The following is a 3,185-nucleotide window of genomic DNA, read 5'->3' on the forward strand; positions in this document are numbered from 1 at the left end:
CGTCAGGAGGTTCCAATCTCTAGTCCCCCTCCAGATCGCAAGGATTTTTGTTTGGTCTTTTGGTTTTCTTATTATACTATCTAGTCTATGGATATTGTTTGGTCTTTATTTGTCGATGAGTTTTTATTTGATATGTTCTGCTACATGCCTGCCCGGGCGGCAGAACAGGTGAGATTGGATGTTTGTTTATGGTTTTCGTATTGGAGGTATATATATATATATATATATATATATATATATATATATATATATATATATATATATATATATATATATATATATATATATATATATATTGCGTGGTTGTTTTATTATGTTTATTGTTATTGTTCCGGCCATGTTGGCCGAGGTATATGTGGCCCTGAGGGCCTTGTAGAATAGTTTCATATTGTCACCCATACCGGGGAGATGCTGCCGAAATTTCTTCTGGCAGAGCCTACTTAGGGTGTGACAATATTTTTGGTATCAGAACAAGATATACGATACTTGCTTTTTGTTTTGGATTTTTTTTTTGAGTTAATCTGATATCAATATTTTTGATATCAGAGCCCAGTTTTGCGAGACAATCTGGGTATTTTCGGATTTGTACGGATTTTCGTTATGTTCATGTTTCGAAATTTCGTTATGGATTTTTGTCGATTTTCTCATTTCAGAGTTCCGATGTCCTAATTGGGGACTGGACAACGACGGAACATCTCCAGGTTGTAAATAGGTAAAATGTTAATTTTTATAATTTTGATACTAATAGTAATATCTGGGATACAATTTAACAGATATGAGGCGAAATGCACATGCTCCGAGACATGGTGCAGGACATCCACGCAAGAGGACATTGGAAACCCGGGCGATGGAGTCGCTAGAGACATCTGTTGGGGTTGAGCCTGCTGGTCAGGGACAAACTCCACATGGTACTACAGGCGTGTCGGGCTCTCAGACTCCGATGGTTTCAAAGGTACCTACCCCAACCGTACCCACTGTACCCACTCCTACTTTATTCACGGTACCACCAGCGGTACCACCGACATACCCGGCACCTACTCCAGTCGTGCCCACTGTGTACCCCGCACCACCACCACCAGTACTTACGGCGTACCCGGGACCACCGCCACCGGTGCCTACGGTGTACTCGGCACCACCGCCACCGGTGCCTATTGCTCACCCGGCACCCACACCAGTAGTAGTAGTTACTCCACATTCGGTACCACCACCTACCATACCTCCAGCCACACCCACTTATGTTCACCTTGTAGTGCCACTAGCGGCACCTACCCCTGTTTATGCAGCAGCACCGGGGATACATCCCCCGGCCTATCCAGCGGTACCACCTGTAGTACCAGCTCCAGTGGTTCCGCTAGTTCTCACAGCGATCCCTACTCACCTTACTGATATAGTTACGGCACGAGCACGGATCCCGCTTTGGCAGAATCAATGAAAAGTCGATTCACACTATTTTGCGGAGAGACCGATTCGAGTGTGGCCAAGTCCTGGATAGAGACTATGGAGTGGACCTTCTTCTACATGACTTGCTCCGAGTGGGAGAAAGCAGAGCTGGCTACTTTCCATTGACGGGATGAGCCCGATATCTGGTGGGATATGCAGCGCTCCATCCTAGGCGAGCAGAACATTACCTGGGCGAGATTTAGAGAGGCTTTTGAGAGCCGATACTTTTCACGGGCATATCAGACGACTCACCGACAGGATTTTCTGAGTCTACGGTAGAACAATTGCACCATGACAGAGTACAATGCTGAGATTAATTGGTTGGCTAGATTTTGTCTAGAATTAGTTGTTAAGGACAGATCTCATATGCTATAGTTTGTCCAGGGACTAAATGGAGATCTGCAAGTAAAAATTGCCGGTTTTGGTAATTCTTCCTACTTGGAGATATTGGACAGAGCTCTTATGATTGAGTCAGCTCACCAGAGAGCATACCCGGACAAGAAAAAGAAACAGACATATCGGACATCAGGACAGATCTGGCAGCCACAGACTACACAGTAGCAGAGTGGTCGCAGTCGACCAGGTTAGGGTACTTCTGGGGCATCTGGACAGCCTCAAAAGTCAAGGCGGTCTTCATCATGACGTTTCCAACCTCCTCAGCAGACACAGAAACAACCCGCCAGTGACATCCACTGTTCCCGGTGTGGGTCCAGAGATCACACCGCATCAGCTTGCTCCTTGGGACAGTCAGTTTGCTATTATTGAAAACTACTTGGGCACATGAGCCAAGATTGTTCACTGAAGGCTCAGCATATAGCTTCTGGAGTTTCTGATCATGGAGGTCAGTACAGCCAGGCCGAAGCTCATCGAGGGGGGCAGAAAGGCCAACCTTTGCATCGCCAGCAGAGGACAGCTCCCCCTGCAGCTGCTGTGTATGACATACATGGACAAGAGCACTCCAGTGTCCTTATGGTACCACAGAGTTTTGTCGTGGGACCTCAGTGTCAGCTGTAGCCTCAGCCCTTAAATCAGTATCTGTAACCCCAGCCACTGGTTCAGTACCGGCCTCAACCCCAGTCACTATTCAGTACCAGACGCAGTCCCAGCCACCAGTACAGTATCAATCGTAGCCCACATATCCATCTCTGGCACAGTACCCGACACCGTCACAGTGGCAGACTCAGACTCAGACGCAGTAGCCTTTGGCAGCACTACCACCTCCACCACCACTAGAGACTGGATGTATTCACTCGGTTACCAGAGAGAATGTGCAGCTGGCCGACGAATCCATTTTTCGAGGTATGGTTTTACTTTATGCATTATCCGCTAATATGCTGATAGATACTAGTAGTTTGCATTCTGTTATTTCCTGTGCCTTTATGAAGGACATAGGTAGACTACCTACTCTTAGACCGCATCGACTGACCATCTCCCTATCGCTCGGTGATACATTGGACATCACTCAGGAGGTCAGAGGTTGCCCGTTAGATTTTGGTAATATGATACTCATGGTTGATTTATTAGTACTGGAAATGGTCGAGTTCGACATTATCCTTAGCATGGATTGGCTGTCTGCATATCATGCCACGGTTGATTGCCAGATGAGGGTGGTCACATTCCGACCCCCGAACCAACCCTCGTGGGATTTTACTAGCATCAGGGATGATGACATATCGATCATTTCAGCGATTCAGGCTCAGAAGTTGTTGTCAGGGATTTCTTTTATCTTTGATTAATACTGACGA

The 3,185-nt window shown here is 46.5% G+C and overlaps 1 protein-coding gene across 1 annotated transcript; it reads left to right on the forward strand.

Annotated features, from left to right (window-relative positions):
- The first annotated feature begins 847 nt into the window (after positions 1 to 847).
- On the forward strand, positions 848 to 1,432 carry LOC122004289 (leucine-rich repeat extensin-like protein 3). Its single transcript, XM_042559199.1, has one exon. It carries the CDS (start codon positions 848 to 850, stop codon positions 1,430 to 1,432), a length of 585 nt encoding a protein of 194 aa, XP_042415133.1.
- Positions 1,433 to 3,185: the final 1,753 nt, after the last annotated feature.

The sequence above is a fragment of the Zingiber officinale genome, chromosome 7B (genome assembly GCF_018446385.1).
Source record: "Zingiber officinale cultivar Zhangliang chromosome 7B, Zo_v1.1, whole genome shotgun sequence".
Taxonomy (NCBI): domain Eukaryota; kingdom Viridiplantae; phylum Streptophyta; class Magnoliopsida; order Zingiberales; family Zingiberaceae; genus Zingiber; species Zingiber officinale.

Coding starts and splice junctions, on each gene's coding strand:
- LOC122004289 (XM_042559199.1), top strand. CDS start 848: ATGGAGTCGCTAGAGACATCTGTTGGGGTTGAGCCTGCTGGTCAGGGA.